The 22,334-nt window shown below is 42.9% G+C and overlaps 2 protein-coding genes across 2 annotated transcripts; one reads left to right on the forward strand and one right to left on the reverse strand.

Moving 5' to 3' along the window:
* Positions 1–815: 815 nt before the first annotated feature.
* UCN3 (urocortin 3) lies at positions 816–1,298 on the forward strand. Its single transcript, XM_060120986.1, has one exon. The coding sequence runs from the start codon at positions 816–818 to the stop codon at positions 1,296–1,298; it is 483 nt and encodes a 160-aa protein (XP_059976969.1).
* Positions 1,299–9,547: 8,249 nt separating this feature from the next.
* Positions 9,548–21,510, reverse strand: TUBAL3 (tubulin alpha like 3). Its single transcript, XM_060164808.1, has 4 exons — positions 21,430–21,510; positions 18,001–18,244; positions 11,898–12,050; positions 9,548–10,488 (listed from the first exon to the last, which is right to left on the reverse strand). Exons 1-4 carry the CDS (start codon positions 21,508–21,510, stop codon positions 9,548–9,550), a joined length of 1,419 nt encoding a protein of 472 aa, XP_060020791.1.
* Between the last annotated feature and the right edge of the window lie 824 nt (positions 21,511–22,334).

The raw sequence follows: 22,334 nt of genomic DNA on the forward strand, positions 1-22,334 counted from the left end.
TGGGTTAGGATGGAGCAAATGGTGTATAGAAAAAACAGAAAAGCCAAAAACACAACCCAACAAAGATACTGGTCTGCAGGATCCAATTACCTGGCATATTTGTATATCTATATTTATATTATATTGATATAATTGGTATAATTTATATTTATATTATATTATTTATATAATTTATAGTATATTTATAGATATATAGATATAGACAGATCACTTCTGAGATGGCTGTGTGTGTACTGAATCTTATCCTAATAGGACCTGGAGATGATTTATATATAAATAGTTATGAACCAACCGTCTTCATTAAGTATTTCGTTAGACCAGGAGCTTTTCCATTTTAATTTAATCTTTCACTTAACCTTTATGAGGTAGTTATTATTATCCCCAATTATCAGATGAGGAAATTGACATTCTCAGAGGTTAACCAACCTGCCCACCGCCCTCAGGCAAATAAGGACCAAGTTGGAATTTGAGCCTACGCCTGACTAATTGCAGAGTCTGTGTTGCTTTCCCTGCATGCTACGCAGCTAGTTCATACATTTGGATTATTTAAAGTAAGGATCAGTCATCATCAGGCTTGTGAAAGTGCAGATTGCTGGCCCCAGAGTTTTTGATTGACTAGCTCTGGAGCAAGACCTGAGAATTCTTCGCATTTCTAACAAATTTCCACATGGTGCTGCTGGTCCAGAGACCACACTTTGACAACCAGTGAAGTTGAACATGAACAAAGCCCTACTGGATTTGATCCATTTCCTCCTGCGCCCTAAGCCCCCTTTCACACCCTCTTCCCACATTGCTCTTTTCTGCTACAGGGAGAGATGCTGATACCAGCGCACTTCCTGCTGCTACTGCTGCTGCTCCTAGGGGACCCCAGCACAGGCCTCTCCGAAAAGTTGTACAAAGCCGAGCCCATCTTCAGCTGCCTCAACAAGAAAAGCCAGCTGGAGGATGCGCCCCTGCTGAGCAAGAGAAGCTTCCCCTCCCTGCCCAGCCAAGACTCACTCTCAGGAGAAGACCAGGAGAAGGAGGAGGAGAAAGACAAGGAGAAAAGGACCTTCCCTGGCTCTGGCGGTGGCGGTGGGGCTAGAAGCACCCGGCACAAATACCTGTCCCAGGCGCAGCTCCGGCGGAGGCTGTACCAGGACAAGGCCAAGAGTGACCAACGCACCAAGTTCACGCTCTCCCTCGATGTCCCCACTAACATCATGAACATCCTCTTCAACATTGCCAAGGCTAAGAACCTACGAGCCAAGGCAGCTGCCAATGCCCACCTGATGGCCCAGATTGGGCGGAAGAAGTAGAAGCAGAGGCCAGCAGGAGGGCGGCCCATCTGGGACAGAGGTCAGGGTGGAGGGGAGGGTTTGTTCGTATTGGAAGAATCTGCCCTGTTTTCCAGGCTGCTTCACTGCTCAACCCCTCTGCTTCTTCCTGCCTCTGGCCCAGCTCCCTGCTCCTCTGTACATGCACACACCAATGCAGTATAGTCCCCGCTTCACAGATACCAGGCCATTGATGTCTCCACCTACATTCTGCATCTCCTCTCTCTTCCCCACGATGAGAGGCAAAGGTCATGCGCTCCTGCCCTCCATGCTGCTCCCTCATGACCCAATGCCCGAGAAGAGGGCGTGCAGAGCCCCTCTCCCCTCCACACACCCACCTTCCCCAGACAAGGCCAGAAGATGAGGGCACTCAGCATTCCCTCCCCTCCCCTCTCACCCCCATTAAAACCGATGGCTACTTGAACCCCTGGCTGGTTTCAATTCCTCTTCCTTCAGCCGGCTGCTTTCAGGCCTCCGGGCTCGGAAAGGGGACAGCTAGTGAGGGAGGTTACATGTGAGTCCATTTCCAACTCTCCCAGGACAGGAATGGTTCCTGGAGGTTTTAGGGGGGCTGAAGAAGAGCTTGGGAAAGGCCAAGATGCAGGACTGTGCCGGTTGTCGTTCGATCAAGAGCCATCTACATGGCCTGGTCCCACCCAGGGACACAGCCTGGGATCTGCTACCGAGTGGGCCCCTGGGTTTAATGGGAGACATCCTCAGCTCCTCCATGCTTGCTAGGGATTGGGCCACCAATCTTTAACAGGTGCTTCTTGAACCCATGGTCACTGTCCAGCCCAGTGCTGGACCCAGCGGGGGATATTGATGTGGGAGGCAAGGCCTCTGTTCTCCATGCCTCAACAGTCTAAGTGAACAGACAAAAGCAAAATTTGAAAAGAAGCAGATACCACTGGGGAGTATATAAGTGATGAACGGCAACGTGATAGCAATTAGTGTAAAAAAAAATGAGGAATTTAGAGCAAGATGAGAAGGTTTAATATGAGTATAAGTTCACTAGACATGGACATCGGCAAGAACTCTGATGGTCTCTGGCAGCAAAGCCTCTGCATGGTGACAAGTCATGAATACATAAAAGGAACTTCCGCATGATAAAATAAACCACATACACACACACCAGCAACTAACCCCATCACCACCAGCAGAAAGAGACAAATGAATGACAGATTTGAAAAATGTTTGCCACTCATGTAAAACACAGATGGCTTACTGACCAAATATATAAAGAGCTACTAAAAACTGAAAAGAACAATCCCCCCCAAAAAATAAGCAAGGACATGAATAGATCATACACACACACACACACACACACACACACACACACACAAATACAAATGATCCTTAAATGTATGAAAAGATGCTAAACTTCATTGCTAAGAAAACAAATTAAATCTGTACTCATATAGAATTTGTCACCCATCAAATAGGCAAATGTCCCTGTTTGACAATTGGCCCACACGGTGATTGATGAGGTGAAAAGCCACCCTCCTCCACTGCTGGCTGGCGGGAATATAAACTCTGAGAGGCAGTTTGGAAATACTTATTAAAATCACAAGTTCACTTTACCTTTAACTCAACAATCCTGCTTCTGGTGGACATTATGGGCAAAAGCGAAACTGCATTTTTTGAAATGTTAACCTAAACTTGAAGTGAAAAATACCCCATCTCTTAACAGAACCAATGTTCAAAAAACCGAAATGCAAGCGTTGTTTCCATCCTGGGAAAAAACCCCTCATGATAGAGCAGAAAGAATCCTGCCCGAGACTCAGAATACCTACCTTGAGTCTGGGTTCCTCTTCTTATGTGCCTCTGAGCAAACCCTTTACCTTGCCTCAGTGCTGATGTCCCATGAAATCTCTTTATGAATGTGACCCCATGGAGTTCTCATGAGTATATTTTAAAGTAACTATTTTTTTTCCATTTTGAAGATTTCTTAAAATTTGCATTTAATATTTATTTTTGCTTTAATAGTGCATATTCTGTTCACGCCAAAGGTGCAAAGGACACGAAGCAGGAGATTAGCTTGGCTAAGGAAAAAATCAAGCAGGTGTGACATTTCCATGAACAACCGAAAGCTAGGAGAACTTAAAAGTTGCAGCTGGTACCCCCAAGCACGCCCAAGTTCACAGCTGTTTCCTCAGGACCTTTGGCTAGTGAGCAAAGCCTTGATAACAGCAGCCTCTAGCGGACTTTGATAAGCAGCTTTAAAAGGTTTCGTTTTGCTTTGTTTGGAATGACGGTACCTATATCACAAAAGCTCCAATCAAAAGGGTGATTAGAAAAAAAAGAAGGCACAGATCATTGCAAATGCCAGATTTTCTCTTGCTCTTTTTGCAAATACACCATCACGTATAAGCTAAAATGTATCTGAGGTGGTGAGGTTTACTGGCAGGGGAAGGGGAATGGCATATGTAACAGAATCCTAGAAGATTCAGCTTTGCACCTGAAGCAAGAGATTGGTGCCCAGAGAAGTGAGGGAACTGTCCAAGGTCTCCCGGCTGGTAAGTGACAGTCAGATCTCTCTGGCCACAAAGCCTCTGCTCATCCCTCCATGCAGAGCTGGCCCTTCACGTGTACAAAGGGCATAAAAACATGAACCATGTTGTTGCCTTACAGGGCTAGCATGAGCCCCAGTGAACCACAAACGTGGAAGCAGCTGGGAAAGCCCCACACAGATACTAGGACTTATTATGTCTTCAGCAGGTGGGTCTGGTGTTTAGAATGCCCTCAGAGCCTTACAGGTGATTTAAATGTGAACAGAAGCATCTGCTTAATAAACTAAGGAGTATTTGCCAAAGCTGGACCCACCAAGAACAGCGGGAAAGCACAGGTTTCCTGCCGGGGGCTCCTGCTGAGCCCAGCGTTCTGCTGTCCGAGCTCCAGTCCCCAGAATGGACCCCGTCACAGTCACATCAACATGTGAGAAGGGAGAAGGCCACATCCAGAGATCACTACCGCTGCCATCTGCCACCCTTGAGTTCACCTTGTAAAACCAAGATTCACTCTCGATTTCACTTTGTAAAATCATTTGCGGGGGGGGGGGGGAAGGGGGAGAACTGTGTTGAGCTCTCTTGAAAAAACGGGTTTAAGCTCTCTTTTTAAAATAAAGTGAGGCTCAAACGCCAAGTGAACCTTCTCCAAGGAGACAAGTGCATGGATAACAGGATCTCCAAATGTTCTACCCAACAAGAAACCCCGCAAACAAATACCAACAGCTGACAACGGTGCCTGCTTCATGGCAGTGGAATAATTTTGGAAGCTGTAACCAAATAATCAGGGAAAGCCGAGTGATATCCAGAATTCAATCAGACATTTTATGTAATTCCAAGAACTGGGAGGTACATGAGCTCAAACGTATGTAGTATTAAACTAAAAGACATTGATTATATATTAAGAGCCAGAGAAAGACAAAACCTAATCAAATGGTGTAGCTAGCTACCTGAGTAAGAATCACAGATGGAATCAGACTTGAAAACTAACCTTAGTTAGGTTAGTTAGTTAGACTCAAATCTAAGGGTGCGCTATGGGACACTTCGTTCTTTTTTAAATGTATTTTTATTGAGGTGTAATCAACATACACCGTCATATTAGTTTCAGGCATAGGACACAATGATCCCACCTCGTCCTTTAATTAATGAAGTTTCTGTTATGGACTGTTGCCTAGGGTTCAGCACGTCCATGAGAGCTGCCACGATCCTGTCACAGCCTAGTCAGCATCACTTAGAAGCCTCAGCAAGCTGGGAAGGCAAAAGACAAAAAAGTTATCTTGGGAAGGTAACCCCAAACCTATGGGATGACATGGTGCTTTCTTAAGGGGCGAGCATCTTTAACCCCAGGAGGTAGTCCTGTCTCCTTCCTCCCTAAATCATCATCCCCCAGCTTGAACCTCATGTCTTAGGATCGAATCAGCCTAACCACCCTGCTGACACTGTTCTTTACCAGAACCTGGGTCAGCCTGCCTCAGTTCCTGATCATTTTAGCTCATCAACCTCTCTGACACCCCTCCTGCCCTGACGATTGGTGATTTTAATATGCATAAGATGACCTGCCCCACATCCCGGGTCTCAGGTCTACTCCCTGACCCCGTCCAACACCATCTCTCGGCCACGCGATCCCATGGCCACACCCCAGACTTCATCCTCACAGATCATACACTGTAGGACCGGCCCCTCCTGTCTCTCCAGCTCGCTTTCTCTAGGACACCAACTCCAATGGTCTTTCAGCCCCACTGAGACCAGTAATCCGTTGATCCTGCTACCTTTTCACTGTCCCTCACCCTCTGCTCATAACATCTCTTCACGCTTTATCAGTTTAAACACCGTGGTCAATCATTATCATTGTTTTTTGTAGACACTTGTCATTCTCTTGTTCCACTTTTGCTTTGCCTAATTCATTAAACCCTGAGAAATTCAAACACTCCACCATACTGCCCCTGCACCTTGAAGCTGAACACAGCTTAACACACACACACACATACACACACACACACACACACACACACACACACACACCACTGATTGATCTCATTTTAAAATCCTGACAAGATGCCTCAAATGGGCTCTTAAAGCTGTTCAGCAATTAGGCCACATCTCTCTACACCATTCACTTGCCTACTGTCCTCGACTCTCCCTCCTCTTCTTTCCTCAAACCTCTCATAGATCCTCCCTATCCAGTCTCGGCTGGTGACCTTGCTTCCTACTCCACCAAGGAAATTGGATGCTTCAGAAGCAAAATTTCACAATCCCACCCCACATCTACCTACCTGGACTCACGCACTCTGCCCTTGTTTCTACGCTAGAAACCCACACGCCCAGCCGCTCCTGGTGGAGGGCCACGCTGTGCTCTGCACCAGCTTCCCATCCCCTCTCGCCTGCTTATGATGTCGAGCCAACAACTGGCCCTTCTTCCTCCCACATCGTCAGTGTCACCTCACCCGCTGCCTGGTTCGGCACAGAAACCTACACGACAGCCTACAAGCCCTTGACCCCTTCCGGGCGGTGGCCATCCCTCTGCTCCCTTTGACAGCGCTCCCTTGGAAGTTCCCTCTACTTACCTCTCATTCTCGAAGTCAGACGTCCATCCCTATCCTTCCACTGAAACTGCTCACGAAGGTCAGCCAGAACCCCTACGTTGCTGAATTCAGTGGTCAAGCCTCCGCCCTCACGCCTCTTGATCTGTAAGCATCACTCGACCCATTGAACCACCACCTGCCCCCCGCACACACTTTGTTTCCAGCCTGGCTTTCAGGACATCATACTCTGTTTCCCTCGTTCCTCAATAGCCCCTCCTTCTGAGTCTCCTTTGCAGGTTCCGTTTTCCAGGTATGTTCTTCCTCCAGGCATCTGCATTCTCCCTGTGTCACTTCCTCCAACTCCTTGTCAAATGCCTCTTTCTCACTGAGGCCTTTAGTAACCACCCTATTTCAAATTGCAACCTCCTTTCCCCTTACCAGGCTCTATTATTTCCTTTGTGCACTATTGTACCCATCACCTTTTACATGCAATATAACTTACTTATTTAACATGTTTATTATCTTTCACCCCACCTTCACTACCATATAAACCATGAGGGCAGGGATTTTTGGAGGGGTGGGGCGGGAGGGCTTAATGTTTATCCCCGGTGGTCAGAATAATGAGGAACACATGACAGGCACTCAGTAAATAACTGGTGAATGAGTTAATTAAATAAGGATTATTAAAGTTCTTGTGACAAGGAATCTGTGCATAATTAGCATTTAAAGTGCAGTATGTATAATATTTAAGAGTATTTGGCCTAAAAGAATCATAGTCAGCCTGATAATTCCAATTTTAAATATGTAAATTGAGTAAATAATTTACACCTGTGATCTTAAATAAAAATCTTACTAGTTTATAGACAGTCTGGAACATATAGGAATACTAATCACCATATTTATAGTTTACTTTGTTCGATTTTAAAAGAATTAGATTTTTTTAACTTTTTATTTTATACTGGAGTATAGTTGATTAACAATGTTGTGATAGTTTCAGGTGTACAGCAAAGTGATTCAGTTATACATATACATGTATGTATTCTTTTTCAAATTCTAAAAGAATTAGAGTACTTGGGAAAGTTTGTCAGACAATTAAAATTCTTAAAATAAAATAAATTTATAAATACAACCTAAAATATTTGAGCATTTATCTAAGATTGCAAAGGGCACCAAAAATTCAAACATATTCCCTTTAAAAGTGATTATTTAACTTTGATAAACTTAGAAATAATAAGATTTACAAGCTGAACTTAAAAATTTAAGAAATGTTTAGGATTTTAATCTTAATTTTAGTAGTTTATTAATTTTTAAAAACAAAAGGAAACTTCTAAATGTTCTTTTTTGAGTTTTCTAAATGTCTTTTCACACATGTGCGCACGCCCCCCACACACACATATGCAAGTGCCCTCTAGAACACTAAAAAAAAACATACGAACGGCAATTATTTAAGCATTTCACTAGCGCCCTCCAGTGTCCAAAGAGAGGAATAACACATGTACATAAAATATTTTTTCTTAGTAAAAGCCTACTAAACGTTCAGACTACTATGTAGGATATTCACATGAAAAAATATATATCATCAATGAGAATTTACTACAGTATTTTCAATATAGTGAGAAACCTCATAGTGTATCTCCACTCTCCCTATATTCCCAAGAGGCCACAGGCAACAGGTGACGTCTGATCTGGGTTTGAAGTCGGAATTACACCCCACGGTCACAGAAGGAAAGAAGAGAGAAAGTAGTGAGAAGGAGCAGAGGCAGAGGAGAGAGGAAGAAAAGAAAAAAAACGTGCTGGGAAGGGGTGAGCGGTGTAGCTTGAAAGGAATGCGTGTGAACATGGTGAAGAGTGTCTAAAAAATACTTCCACTAAACTGCAGTCATTAGCCTCCGTGGTGACAGCAGTGTGAGTTGAAAATAAGCAAAGTGGTACATTGTTGGAATGAAGCTCTTAAAGGCCACATCTCAGCGCAGTGATTTTGGTTTGTAAAAGCATCTACCAGGAAAGTGTTAAAGATGGAGCGGCAGTTCTCGGGTCCAGGTGGCACACGCAAAAAGAAGGTGGTAGCATTGCACTTTGATAAATCTCACAACAAGAACCACAACGTTAGGCCTCCAGCCAAGGCTTTAGAGCCTGTTACCTTCAGTTGTCCAGCCGGACCAAAAGCACAGACCACGTGGAGATCAAGAGAGCATAACTGGAGGGCCCAGGCTGAAAGGTCAGCCCTGTAGATGAACGAGGCACCTGAAACCTACCTACAATCCGCTCGAGAGCAACACCTAAGCCCAAGCGAGCACCTTTGCAGTGTCTTATCTTACTTCCAACTAGTAGACTAAACATCATGGATCTTTAAAATCTAGCTAGTCGTTTTAATGCATTTATAGCTGTTTTGTCCATTTTAAATTATCACCTGTTTGAACATGAGTCAGTTTAATACCCAAAGTTAATTCCATGAAGTGGTTTTTGAACTTAAATCCTCAGATGACCCTCCCTCCAATTCCCAGGGCTTCTCATTTAGCAAGTCCATAACGAAGCTCAAGAATCTGCAAATTTTCTCAACATCTTAAATGGCTCCCACGCAGGGTTCTGCTGGCCATGCTTCCAGAACACGTCCTCAAGGACAGAGGAGCGGAAAGAAATCACTTTCACCTTCTGACCTGCAGGACACACAGATTCAAACTTCTGAAAAACCCAAGAATATTCTTGTTGTTTGTTTATTTGTTTGTCTGTATAAAAAGCAAACTGAGACCTTAAGGCCTTGGAAGAAGGAAAAGACTCATATTGAAAATATTCATTATTTAATCAATGTACAAAATATATATATGGGAAAATAACATTAATAATCATTACATGCTATTTTCCATCTCAGGAACAGGAAAGGAAGAGCATTCACTTTAGGGTTTCACAGTCACTTGGTTGAAAAAGCAAAGAAGAAAGCCAGGTTTCCATTCTGACAAAAAAAAAAAAAAAGATGAGCCCCAGAAATTCAAAGGACTCCAAATCTTAGAAGGTTCACAGGGTGCAGTGCTGAGTGACACTAACAGACAAGGAAATGTGGGCTCATTGTTAATATGGACCCATTTGATTGGAACTCGGGGTCTCGCTTGACTTAATTTCCTTTTTCTGCTCATCAAGGGAACTCTAGCCTTTAAGTGTAAAGCGTGACACTTAAGCTTAGCATTCATTGTCACCAGTCAGATCTGCATCAGAAACTTCGCCCCACTTCCTCATAATCCTTCTCCAAGACTGCCAAGTCTTCCCTGGCTTCTACAAACTCGCCTTCCTCCATGCCTTCCCTAATGTACCAGTGCAGAAACGCCTTCTTGGCGTACATGAGGTCGAACTTGTGTCCCAGGCGGGCCCAGGCCTCCACGACCGCCATGCTGTTGCTCAGCATACAGACAGCCCGCTGGACCTCGGCCAGGTCCCCTCCCGGCACTGCCCTGGGGGGATGACCATTGATGCCCACCTTGAATCCAGTTGGACACCAATCTACAAACTGGACAGAGTTCCTTGTCTTCATGGCTGCAATTGCCGTGTTCACGTCCTTGGGGACCACATCCCCTCTGTAGAGCAGGCAGCAGGCCACGTACTTCCCCAGGTGAGAGTCACACTTGACCAGCTGGTTGGAGGACTCGAAGCAAGCAGCTGTGATGTCTGACACAGAGGGCTCCTCGTGGTGGGCGTTGTCCGCAGAGATGATGGGGGCGAAGCTGGTCACGGGGAAGTGTATTCTAGGGTAAGGTACGAGGTTGGTCTGAAATTCAATCAGGTCCACGTTCAGGGCCCCCTCAAACCGGAGGGAAGTAGTGATGGAAGATACTGCCTGACTCAGCAGCCTGTTGATGCTGGCATAAGAGGGGTGTTCAACGTCAAGTTTGCGATGGCATATGTCATAGATGGCCTCGTTATCCACCAGGAAGGTACAGTCCGCATGCTCTATGGTGGGATGGGTGGTGAGGATGGTGTTGTAAGGCTCCACTATAGCTGTGGAGATCCGGGGGGCTGGGTAGACAGAAAACTCCAGTTTAGCCTTCGTGCTGTAGTCTCTGGAGAGCTGCTCCATTAAGAGAGACGTAAATCCTGATCCAGTGCCGCCTCCAAAGCTTCGGAAAATCAAAAATCCCTGAAGACCACTGCACTGTTCTGCCTAGGGAAAGTAAAAGGGACATAAGAATTCAGCCAAATAAACCCAGAAGCAGTGGTAACCGTGGGACACAACTAGTACCCCAAAACAAACAGAAACTTTCAGAAAGAACTGGTTTACCATCACTAACTCATCACAAACATATTTACTTTGAAACATACTTGAGAAGTTACTTCTGGAGTGGGGCAAGTGCTTAGAGTTTTACTGTAAGCAAAGCATAAATATTCAACTGTCTTTTGCCACCCCTGATGAATTTATCTGTATGTGATCTAAAGTAAGGTCTTTATCAAAAACAAAGAAAATGACAAGCAAAATATTGAAGTAATATAATCCCCCCCCCCCGCCAGTAGATGAAGTACCTTTCATTTTCATACCCAATCTACTGTGCTGGTGTAAAAGGTACTGTATTCCCTAACGATTATGCCAAACATCAAAATTTTTACTAGACAAAGGATTCTCCAGACACAGGTCCTTAGGAAAGAATTAACTGTCAGTAAAGAGTAACTGATCTCCAGGTAGGATGTGCCTCCTGTTAACTTTACAGATCTTAGTAACTATTGGAAAATGACAAGTTTTAGAGTTCTTTGGAAGTCTCTGATAAAAAGATATGCCACGAGTCAGCAGAAGCAAGAGTAGATGGGGGCTAGTCACTAAAAAGAAGGAAACCCTGCTGTTTGTGACAACGTGGATGGACCTTGTGGGCAGTTAAGCAAAGTGAAATAAGTCAGACAGAGAAAGAAAAGTACTGCATCATCTCACTTATATGTGGAATCGAAAAAAGCCAAACTCATAGAAACAGAGAGTAGAATAGTAGTTGTGAGGAACTGGGGTCAGGTGGGAGATGCTGCTCAAAGCGTATAAACTTCCAGTTATAAGATGATTAAGTTATTGGGATCTAATGTACAGCATGGTGACTGTAGTTAACAGCACTGTGTTGTAAACTTGAAAGCTGCTAAGAGAACAGATCTTAAATGATGTCGTCTCCACACACAAAAAGGTAATTATGTGAGGGATGGATGTATTAACTAACCTGATTGTGGTGATCATTTGGCAATATATTCCTGTGTCACATCACCATGATGTACACCTTAACTTTACACAATGTTATAGGTCAATTATACCTCAATAAAACGGGGGGAGATAAAATAAAATATTTCCTCATAAATATAAAAAGAAAAACAAAATAGTCGATGGGGGCTGTACAGTAAGTGCAAAGGCTTCTTTCCCCTGCCTAGTAAGGAAGGTAGTCAGTGCCCACATCAGGACCAGCCCAGCTTTGAGCATGCGCAGGAGGCTCCCAGGGTAGAGGTTGGGTGGTGATGGAGGCGTAGGTAGAAAGTGCTGCTTGGGCGGGTCCCGCAGGATCACAGGCACACAGGCACTGCCTGTGGAAGGAGAGAGGAGCCACTTGCCAGCTTTCGGAGCCTCTCCAGCACCAGATCGAGGATCTCTGGCCCCACAGAGTAGCGACCACGGGCGTAGTTATTTGCAGCATCCTCCTTTCCGCTGACGAGCTGCTCCGGGTGGAAGAGTGAGCGGTACCTGCCTGCACGGATCTCATCTGCCAAGAGGAAAGGAGGTCAGTGCAGTCCACTCCATCCCACCCCTAACTCTTGCACAGCCCTGTACCCTGACTCGCTTTCTCTCTTCTAATGTCCTATAAAGAAATGGATTTAAACTGCCCAACTGGCCCTCCTTAATTGAGGAAAAGGTATAATTATCCCCATATAAATTGAAAGCACGTTTTTCCGTCATACACCCTTTATTAGTTTCTCAGGCCTACTGTAACAAAGTACAACAAACTTGGTGGCTTAAAACAAGGGAGATTTATTGCCTCATAGTTCAGGAGGCTGTAAGTTCAATATCCAGATATCGACAGGGTTGGTTCCTTCTGGAGGCTCTTGTGGAGAAATGGCCGCATGCCTCTCTCCCAGCTTCTGGTGACTGCATACAAGTTCTTGGAGTTCTTGGCCGGCAGCTACATCACATCATCTCTGCCCCCATCACAATGCCCCCTTTTCCTGTCCGTGTGTTCTCTCTTCTCATAAGGTGTACTGAGGGGACCACCCTGCTCTTAGAAAATGAGTGCTTTTCCTCTTAGGCAGGAGCTTCTAAGTATCTGATGCCAAGTCCATTGGGGTACATCTGCATAAATACATGTCATCAAGCCAATTTTATCATTATTATTTATAATTGTTATATGGGCCATATATCATCCATATATCCAACCAGATCATTGGACATAGGGCCTCCCTAATCTGGTATGACCTCATCTTAACTACATACATCCGCAAAGACCCCAGTTCCAAATAAACTCATATTCTAGGGTTCTAGGTGGGTGCAGAGTTTTGGGGGGACAACATTCAACCCACCACACATGCGTGGTACTTTTGCATTTTAAGATAAAGAGCCAGCTGTGTGCTGGAAAAGCATACCAATCTATATGATTAGTTATATGCTTAAAAAGAGGCTTTCACAAGAAAAACGGAGCTGGAGGAATCAGGTTCCCGGACTTCAGACTATACTACAAAGCTACAGTAATCAAGATGGTATGGTACTGGCACAAAAACAGAAACATAGATCAATGGAACAGGATAGGAAGCCCAGAGATTAAACCCACACACCTATGGTCAACTAATCTATGACAAAGGAGGCAAGGGTATATAATGGAGAAAAGACAGTCTCTTCAATAAGTGGTGCTGGGAAAACTGGACTGCTACATGTAAAAGAATGAAATTAGAACACTCCCTAACACCATACACAAAAATAAACTCAAAATGGATTAAAGACCTAAATGTAAGGCCAGACCCTATAAAACTCTTAGAGGAAAACAGGAAGAACACTCTACAACATAAATCACAGCAAGATCCTTTCTGACCCACCTCCTAGAGAAATGGAAATAAAAACAACAATAAACAAATGGGACCTAATGGAACTTAAAAGCTTTTGCACAGCAAAGGAAAACATAAACAAGATGAAAAGACAACCCTCAGAATGGGAGAAAATATTTGCAAATGAAGCAACTGACAAAGGATTAATCTCCAAAATTTACAAGCAGCTCATGCAGCTCAATATCAAAAAACAAACAACCCAATCCAAAAATGGGCAGAAGACCTAAACAGACATTTCTCCAAAGAAGATATACAGATTGCCAACAAACACATGAAAGGATGGTCAACATCACTAATCATTAGAGAAATGCAAATCAAAACTACAATGAAGTATCACCTCACACCAGTCAGAATGGCCATCATCAAAAAATCTACAAACAATAAATGGTGGAGAGGGTGTGGAGAAAAGGGAAGCCTCTTGCACTGTTGGTGGGAATGTAAATTGATACAGCCACTATGGAGAACGGTATGGAGGTTCCTTAAAACACTAAAATAGAACTACCATATGACACAGCAATCCCACGCCTGGTCATATACCCTGAGGAAACCATCATTCAAAAAGAGTCATGTACCACAATGTTCATTGCAGCTCTATTTACAATAGCCAGGACATGGAAACAACCTAAGTGTGCATTGACAGATGAATAGATAAAGAAGATGTGGCACATATATACAATGGAATATTACTCAGCCATAAAAAGGAACAAAACTGAGTTATTTGTAGTGAGGTGGATGGACCTAGAGTCTGTCATACAGAGTGAAGTAAGTCAGTAAGAGAAAAACAAATACCGTACGCTAACACATATACATGGAATCTAAAAAAAACAAAACAAAAAACAGAAAAAAACCATGGTTCTGAAGAACCTAGGAGCAGGACAGGAATAAAGATGCAGATGTAGAGAATGGACTTGACATGGGGAGGGGGAAGGGTAAGCTGGGACAAAGTGAGAGAGTGGCATGGACATATATACACTACCAAATGTAAAATAGATAGCTAGTGAGAAGCAGACTCATAGTACAGGGAGATCAGCTCGGTGCTTTGTGACCACCTAGAGGGGTGGGATAGGGAGGGTGGGAGGGAGACGCAAGAGGGAGGAGATATGGGGATATATGTATAGCTGATTCACTTTTTTATAAAGCAGAAACTAACACACTGTTGTAAAGCAATTATACTCCAATAAAGATGTTAAAAAAAAAAAAAAAGAGAAGCATGCAAACTCAAATGCCCACACCACTTGGTACAGTTAACACAAATGCCTGAAGCAGGGAAATAGCGTGAAGATGTCAGTATTCCATACAACCAAGCATAACCCTTGCTGGTTTCATTCCCTTTTAAACCAAGAAAACATCAAGACACAGCATGTCCAAGGGCCGGGTCACACTCACCTACCTTAGAATTATCCAAACAGCGTGATTCCTGAAGATCAACGCAGCGGTATTTGAGGGCTAGGGAGGCTCTGGGAATGTTGCCCTGGTTATAGCGGGTGGGATACGCATTGCATAGCAGTTCAGAGCATGTGCTCAAGAATCAATTCCCTGGGTGCTTGGCTGGCCTTCCTTACTTAGCTATAGAGCAGTTACTTAGTGTCTCTAAGCCCCAGTTATATCCTCTCACAAATAAGGATGATAGCAAGACCTACCCCAGTGAGTTATCATGAGGATTAAAGACCACAGAGCATGATGCATGGCCCATATGACAATTATAAATAATAATGATAATGGCTTCATGTCATGTATTTATGCAGATGTACCTCAATGGCCTTGGCATCAGATACCCAGAAGCTCCTGCCTAAGAGGAAAAGCATTCATTTTCTAAGAGCAAGGTGGTCCCCTCAGTACACCTTGCTCTCCTGTGTATGACCATGTATATGACCACAATTTGGTACACCCCTATATGTTTAAATTTAATAAAACTGAGTTGAAATTACTTTTAACTAACATATGCACACCAAAAAACAACCACCAAAGTTGGGATGTTTTAAAGATATATTTACAAACAAGTGGGCATATAATTCCAGGTAGATTACCTGCTTCTTACCTGAAGAAATAAGGCTGAGTTCAGTTTAAGTAGGGAATCTATGGAAGCCTGCTTCTTCAAGACAATGTCCAATTGAGTTCTTGAGGGTGGTTAGTTCCATAAATTCCTTCAGTAAAATCCACTTTCTGGGAGATCAGTGATATAGCACCACCAATCACAAGTATACAAATTTCTGCCATGTTTCCACCCTGCTCAGAGACCATGTACCTGGCCCAGCATCCTTAACCAGCATCCACAGGGACTTTGGTGGTTTTTAAACATGATTATTATTTGATGGTTCCTTGGCTTCCTTACCTCCATTCCAGGTTAAGCCTTCTAGGACTCCCCTATATCAATGTCCTCCTCATTTTCAAGCTGAAACAACACTCACGGGTGTCTGGATGTGTCTTTGCTCATGGTTTCCATCTCTCTCACCTGTGAACTATTAAAATCTCCCTGCCCAGTCTTCCAGACTCAGAGGAACTACCACTTGGTCCATAAGGTCTTTTCTGATCTTTTCCATAGAGGTAAAGCTCAGGCCTCACTTCCTTCAGATTCCTACACACCACCTCCTCAGTAAAGCTTTCCTTGACGTTCCTTTTGAAAAACAGCTCACACGCAATATTCCCTTCCCCTATGGCCCTGCTTTGTTTTTCCCCATGCTCCGATCGCCACCAGACACACTATTTGGCTTTTATAGGTCTGCACCCCACTAGAATGTAAGCTCCAGGAAGACTGATACTATATATCTCTCCAATGTCAAGATAGTGTCTGGCCATACGAGGCATTTTTATTTGTTGAATAAAACAAGGAAAATCAGTGCCTCCTCTCTAAACCCTGGAGCTTACGGTGTTTTGTTTGGACCAGCTCAAGATCCTCAAAATTGCCCTCCCTCCAGGCTGAGTTCTAGAGGATTGGGGAATTTCTTCTGGTCTTTGCCTGCCGACTGTCTCTCCTCCAGCTTGCTTAGCTTCTGATCCTGGGTCCTCCTATTTGCCTAGGTCTTTGGATTAGCACAAGTTAAAATATCTGCTACAATATTCATAATGCTGGGGTGTGGCCTCTCACGTTGCTCCTTCAGCCACATTTACCAAGGTCCTCCGGGGACGTATTCTACCCTGCCCAGGATCATGGCACACCAGACTCCAGCTAAAGCTCACAGTTGCAAACTCCCATTTGTTTGAAACGAAAATTCAGATATTCTCTTAGGGCACTTATAACACAAGTCAGAATATGACGTGACTGACTCTCTCAGGTTCCACACTAGTGTTGCCTGTTCTTGAAGCCATCAGTAGCTCCTTATTTTTAATTCTTTCACAACATTTAGCAGAGTAATACTGAATCAATATAAATCTTGGCCTTGACATTTCTTAACTTCCACCTATTAATTTAAAAAACCTTTCTATCCTTTCCCTCACGTTGACATCAACATACTTTCTCCATCAGTTTTGTTACTTGATTCAGACTTCGTTCTGATGAGGAAATGAACTCCAATCCAGATTGTATTTTCCAAAGAAGACTGTAATGATATTTCCTATCTCACTTGTGCTTCTAGAACCTCACTATTTCTGTATCAAGAGGTGAGGTCTATATCCCTTCCCAGGATGGATCTTTGTAACCGCTTCAACCCATGGAGGACAGCTGAAGTGACACAATGTGACTTCTGAGGCCAGGTTATAAAAATGCCATGGACTTCTGCCTTGTTCTCGTGGGATGCTTGTTCTTGGAACCCAGCTACCATGCCACAAGGACGCACGAGCAGCCCACAGAGACCCCACAGCCCTGGCTTAGCTCTCAGCCAACAGCCAGCACCAACTCGCCAGCCAAGCGAGTGAGCCACTTTCAAAGTGAATCTTCCGGCTCCCACTTGAGTCTACCTTCCTGACACCATATGGACCAGAGGAGCTGTCCTCTGAGCCCTGTCCAAACTGCAGATTCGTGGAGAAAGTAATGGTTGTTGGTGTTTTAAACTGCTAAGTTTGGAGGCGATTTCTCACACAGCGGAAAATAATTGATACAGAGTACCAAACCCAAACCCACCCTCCTCTGTAGTTTTCTCTGAAGTCAGCAAGACCCTTTCTCTCCCCAGCATTTCGCCAGCTCCATTTCAAGTGTTTTTGCACCAGATACTACAACATCTGCTGTTAATAATCATAAGTAATCATTTTATAATCATTAATCATCATTTCCCCACAATTAGAAGAGTTATTTAGCTCCTTCCTTCTTTGGAATCATGTTCAAGTATTCTATTCTCTAAAAGCAGGTAATGCCAAATTTCAGATTCTTTGTCAGAAGCTTCTAGCAACTGGCTTTCAAACCCAGGAAAAGATTTAGTGTTCTGTTACAGTAGATTGTGTGGAGAAACTAACAAGGTTTTCGTTCTTTTCATCACACAGAGAAAGAAGGCTAAGCTAGTCTTCCCTTTGGGTTTGTTTGTCATGCTGATCACCCTAAGTGTCCACTGAGAGATGCTCTAAATTTGGAAAAGGGCCATATGATCCTGTTCAGATAGATTCATGTAATCTGATGATCCCACCCACTGATACTTGCTTGTTTGGGTTGTGGACCCGATTAAACACACTAGAACGTAAAATGTACATTACCTACAACAGTTGGCTCCAGGTCCATGAAGAGTGCTCTGGGCACGTGCTTCCCAGCTCTGGTCTCACAAAAGAAGGAATCGAAGGATGCACCCATAGGCTCCGTTTTGGCATGTGCCTGCAGGTCCTGCCTGCCATCGAGAACAACGCCATCTGGCTGGATTCCGTGTTCCAGGCAGTAGAGCTCCCAACAGGCATCCCCAATCTGGACGCCAGCTTGGCCAATGTGGACAGACAGGCACTCCCTCTGAAATGAGCCGTAGTATTTAAGTTACAGCTGTGCATCTTCCTAACATGATAATACGAGCTACATCACTCAGCAGGTCCGCTCAGGGCTGAGAGAAAGCAGGCTAGCGTATGCCAGCAAGAGAATTTTGTGATAAAGCTAATGAAAACTGTCTCATGCAAACCAAAAACCAAGGTACAGGTAAGCTTCAGGAACAAGTAGACCAAGGACTCCAGTTCACACAACATAAATTAAGCATCTATTGTGTAATGGGCTAAGGATGAGTTAAGACATATCATATAGGAATAAAATCAAGCTTTCTCACCCAGAAAAAAAATTAGTTATTGGAAAGGAATAAAACCAAAATCAATGTACAGCCTGATATATGTTAAAACCCACTGCAGTCAATCTCATATCTTGAGATTTTACATTTACTGTTCATATGTGCTCTAAATAAGGAAGGATGTTCTAAGCTTAAAAGTAGTGCAAAATTTACCAAGGAAACATGCTATAGATTTAATAACCCCAAAATGTAAAAACTCCATACTATAATAAACAAACAAAAATACTGATGTATATAAAAAAGGATTTATGGGCTTCCCTGGTGGCGCAGTGGTTGAGAGTCCGCCTGCCGATGCAGGGGACGCGGGTTCGTGCCCCGGTCCGGGAAGATCCCACATGCCGCGGAGCGGCTGGGCCCGTGAGCCATGGCCGCTGAGCCTGCGCGTCCGGAGCCTGTTCTCCGCAACGGGAGAGGCCACAGCAGTGGGAGGCCCGCGTACCGCAAAAAAAAAAAAAGGATTTATGTATAGCCCTTCATATATGAGCTATACATAAGGCAATTTTATATACATCAATTAAAAAATACTTGAGACATCTATTAGATAAATAGGAAAATGACATAAACAAATGAATTACAAAAGAAAGAAATGATCTAAAATGCAAAGATTTAGGCACAATGGCATTCACAGTATCATTATTTATAAGAGTAAAAACCAAGAACCAATCTACTTAACCATTTACCTATTGTTGGGCATTTAAAGGAAAGTACATCGATACAATGGCATGCTATGCAAACCTTCAACAGTTACCAAAAAATTGTATGACATGGGAAATACTTATGTTAAAATGTGACGTGAAAGCGTATGTTATATAATTGTATATAAAGTATGATGTCAAATACATTTAAAAATAAGCTTACTCAGCCATAAAAAAGAATGAAGTAATGCCATTTGCAGCAACATGGATGGGCCTAGAGATTATCATACTAAGTGAAGTAAGTCAGAGAAGGACAAATATCATATGATATCACTTATATGTGGAATCTAAAAAATGATACAAACGAACTTCTTTACAAAACAGAAACAGACCCACAGACATAAAAAACAAACTTATAGTTACCAAAGGGGAAGAGGGGAGAAATAAATATAAATACATATAACATAGATAAACAACAAGGTCCTACTGAATGACACAGGGAATTGTATTCAACATTCTGTAATAAACCATAATAGAAAAGAATATGAAAAAGAATATATATATGTATAACTGAATCACTTTGCTGTACACAAGAAACTAACTCAACTTTGTAAATCAACTATACATCAATAAAAATAAAAAAATAAAATAAAATAAAAGTAAAAATAAGCACAGAAAAAAAGTCTTTAAATGCATCAAAATATTAACTCTAGTTACATCTGGGTAGAATTTTTTTTCCTGTTTAAACTTACCTATTTTCTTCACCCTCATTAGCCTCCCCTCTCCTCTCCCACTTTTAAATTACCATTCACTTTTATTTTTTTAAGGCAAACAACTTTTTTTTTTTGTAATTTAAATATCTACTCATCTAAGAGAGGGGAGAAAAAGTTAAATCCTAAAAATCTAAAGGGACAGCAATTGCCGGCTTTAATATCGTTGTGTTTTGATTGCCAATGGTCATGGAACAAGTCTGTGCAGAGGGTCTTACAGGGTGAGAAGTCTGTTTACTGCATCATCAGGACCCTTCAGGCTGTCTGCCTGATATGCTGATAGGCAACCCTGCCCTCCTCTGTCTGTCCGTGGCTGCACATTCCCAAGGTCTGAGATTCAACCACAAAAAGACCACCGATTGGAGGAGGGGAGGGAGGTCTCTGTGGCCAGTCACAGCCCTGCCATCTGACCCAGACTCTGCTCACTCTGCTTGTGCTCAGCCATAAAAACCCTGTACTTTGTCTCCTTGAGTCACGGGCGTAACACAGAGCTCTGTGCTTTACGAGGAATTCAAGTTCATTACCTGAGTAGAACTTCCCTTTGATTTCGTTTGTATGCAACCATGTCTCTCACGACAAAGGAAGTGAACTCAATTTACAAAGCACTTCACTTAGTACCAACCAATTTTTCCAACCTCTATCTGGCACAGAAAAATCAAAACAACATATTCCATCATCAACAGCCTTCTAACACCTGAGTCTGTAAAGCACAGCTTCAATCCTCTCTCCTCCCAAAGGACTTAAGATGATCTCAGTACATTAGCTACTGTGATCAGATCAAAACTTACCCCAATTCCTAGATTTAGGTACAAACTTAAAAGTGGCGGAGGGGTGGGGGTGGAGGGGGTGGAGGGGGTGGAGGGGGGCGGCGAATTCCTTGTTTCTGCATCATTAAAACCACTTGCATGTAGATTTCTCTCACAACATCCTTCCACGGCTGTTTTCCACCCAGTCCAACAGGTCATGCACACAGGGTACTTGCTCTTAATATTCACGGTAAAAATAATCGCCAACATGAAAAACAATTGCTGATCTTCATGGGGACTGTTCTCCCAAGTGATACAGACATAGGAGGGAAACTGAGCTTTTTGAACTTGGCAGGAATACTTGGCCCAAGAAGGACCAATCTTGCCCATCCTGGTTTGAGAAACAGCTGAGTTTATCTCATAACTGTGTCCCGGGGACAGAAGGCTATCTCCACTTTATTCTTAGCCTTTTCCTCCTTTCCAAACTATCTGTTAAAATATTAGTCACACTATATAAAATAAAGACTGTAAAATGCCCACTGAATATCAGTAGTGATGTCACAGCACATTCATAAATGCTGCTTTAAAGCTTATTGGGAATTACTAGGACAGCACAGTTTTTTAATTACCTTTTTATTTTGAGATAAATATGAATTGTAGATTCATGTGTGGTTATAAGAAATAATGCAGAAAGAGCTCATGGATCCCTTACCTGTTTTCCTCCAGTGGAAATATCTTGCAAGATCACACCCAGAATATCAAAACTGATACACTCAAGACAGAGCATTTCCATTACTGCAAGGATCCCTGATGTAGGAAGGCATAATTTTTAAGAGCAAAACAATATAAAATAAACATCCTTAAAATGTTGGAGAGAAAGTCCAATGGGGTGAGAAGATCAAAGATGAAAAAGCAATTCGATGTTTGCTTTCATTTAAGAATTAAAAATTCTAAGACTAAAAATTACTGTGACTGGAACATAAGAGATAATAACACTGTTGGTGGAAACATAAATTGGTGCAGCCACTGTGGAAAACAGTTTGAAGGTTTCTCAAAAAACTAAAAAGAGAACTGTCATATGAAACAGCAATTCCACTCCTGGGTATATATTTGAGAAAAACAAAAACACTAATTCGAAAAGATACATGAACCCCAGTGTTCATAACAGCATTATTTACAATTGTCAAGACATGGAAGCCACCTGAGTGTCCATCAACAGATAAATGGATAAAGAAGTGGTATATATATATATATATATACACACACACACACACATACACACACACACACACACAATGGACTATTACTCAGCCATTAAAACAGAACAAAATTTTGCCATTTGCAGCAACATGGATGGACTTGAAAAATTGAAATAAGTCAGACAGAGACAAACATGTATGATATCACTTATATGTGGAATCTAAAACATACAAGAAACTAGTGAATATAACAAAAAGAAGCAGACTCACAGATATAGAGAAAAACTAGTGGTTAGCGGAGGGGAGAGTGAAGGGGGGAGGGCAATTTAGGGGTAGGGGACTAAATGGTACAAACTATTAGGTATAGAATAAGTGACAAGGATACATCGTACAACATGGGGAATAGAGCCAGTATTTT

The sequence above is a fragment of the Lagenorhynchus albirostris genome, chromosome 1 (genome assembly GCF_949774975.1).
Source record: "Lagenorhynchus albirostris chromosome 1, mLagAlb1.1, whole genome shotgun sequence".
In the NCBI taxonomy this organism is placed as follows: Eukaryota; Metazoa; Chordata; class Mammalia; order Artiodactyla; family Delphinidae; genus Lagenorhynchus; species Lagenorhynchus albirostris.

Bases quoted from the DNA above. Each gene is read 5' to 3' on its own strand.
- TUBAL3 (XM_060164808.1), bottom strand. From the start codon at position 21,510: ATGGAAATGCTCTGTCTTGAGTGTATCAGTTTTGATATTCTGGGTGTG. The intron at 18,245-21,429 runs GTAAGGGATCCA...GGCTCATTTCAG, and splicing joins TTTCCACTGGAGGAAAACAG to AGGGAGTGCCTGTCTGTCCA. The intron at 10,489-11,897 runs GTGGCTCCTCTC...TTCCCTAGGCAG, and splicing joins GAGGCTCCGAAAGCTGGCAA to AACAGTGCAGTGGTCTTCAG.
- UCN3 (XM_060120986.1), top strand. From the start codon at position 816: ATGCTGATACCAGCGCACTTCCTGCTGCTACTGCTGCTGCTCCTAGGG.